Genomic DNA, 1,099 nt, shown 5'->3' with positions numbered 1-1,099 from the left:
GGGGTACGGTGCGGAGGTGGCAACCGAAGGTCAAGCAGCGGCGGCAAACACAACTTTTATCTGTTCCTGTCGATCAGACCACTGAGTCGTTTGTCCCATTTGCACGGCTGTCCCAATGCTGCATGTCAAGCATTTCAAGGCCGCACCCTAGCTAAAATGATGGGATCTTGCTGGATATGGATCGCGATCGTCAAACGTCTGTCGCAAGCAAGAGGGATCCGATGTGGATATTCGGCAACCCTGATCAAGTGTTCATCTGGGTTACCAGCTATCGGCTGATCGCTACGGGAGCGCGATGTTATTCAGACATACATATCGACACATAACGCCCTAACGCACCTGCGACAGCGCTGTTGTCGGCGGGAAGCCCTTTGCCTGCATCAGTGCCTGGATCGCCTCGCGTAAGGGAGGCAAGTGCTTCGCGCGGTACTCATGACCCTTAATCACGTCGTAATAGTCCCGAAGGCAGCCACGCGCGAGCTCATACTTGACGCGGTGCAGGCCAAACACCCACAAATGACCCATATGGCCGACCACGGGGATAAGGCCCGCGGCAAAGCGCTCGGCATCTAGGAACGGCGACAGGTCCATGTCAAGAAGGCTTACAATACCGATTTCTGGCTCAAAGACGGATAGTTGTGCCATCCGCCGCAGCAGCTGTGGGAAATATGGTTTAGGGACAGTAGGTAGGACAGCATTAACGGGGTGAGCGGAATTTTAACTGCTCGGCCGGCTTGCAGGCAGGCAGGCTTGCACACGTTGACCTGCCTGGCTAAAATATATAAAGGCACTGATTGGTCTAGCAAGGATACTAAGCGACGAGTCCTTGTTCCTAGGCAATCACAGCGCTCAATAAGCGTATGCGGGCTGCATATGATGGAAAGCAAACATGTGCATGCGAAGTGCGCCTGTGGTTCGAACAGCGCTTCACTCTTGGTTGGGTATCAGGTCGTCAGCGTACCTGCAGCGCCTGAGGGTGTATGATGTTGTCCTCCTCCACGATCAACAGAATGTCGTAACCCATAATGTCGAAAGCGAAAGCCTTGACAAAGTAATGGTGCAGACCCGTGCAAAGGTTTGCTGGATGGCGAATGTAGGC

General features: G+C 53.8%; 1 protein-coding gene across 1 annotated transcript in view; it reads right to left on the bottom strand.

Annotated features, from left to right (window-relative positions):
- Positions 1-1,099, bottom strand: part of VOLCADRAFT_97881 (uncharacterized protein) — a gene marked incomplete at both ends in the record, with an annotated part of 1,776 nt that overhangs the window by 196 nt on the left and 481 nt on the right. The window contains 2 exons of the mRNA XM_002956768.1: positions 340-657; positions 962-1,080. Coding sequence (XP_002956814.1) covers positions 340-657; positions 962-1,080 — 437 coding nt within the window. The remainder of the gene's footprint in view (positions 1-339; positions 658-961; positions 1,081-1,099) is intronic.

The sequence above is a fragment of the Volvox carteri genome (assembly GCF_000143455.1).
Source record: "Volvox carteri f. nagariensis unplaced genomic scaffold VOLCAscaffold_65, whole genome shotgun sequence".
NCBI lineage: Eukaryota > Viridiplantae > Chlorophyta > Chlorophyceae > Chlamydomonadales > Volvocaceae > Volvox > Volvox carteri.
This window is presented reverse-complemented; position numbering and strand designations above follow the sequence as displayed.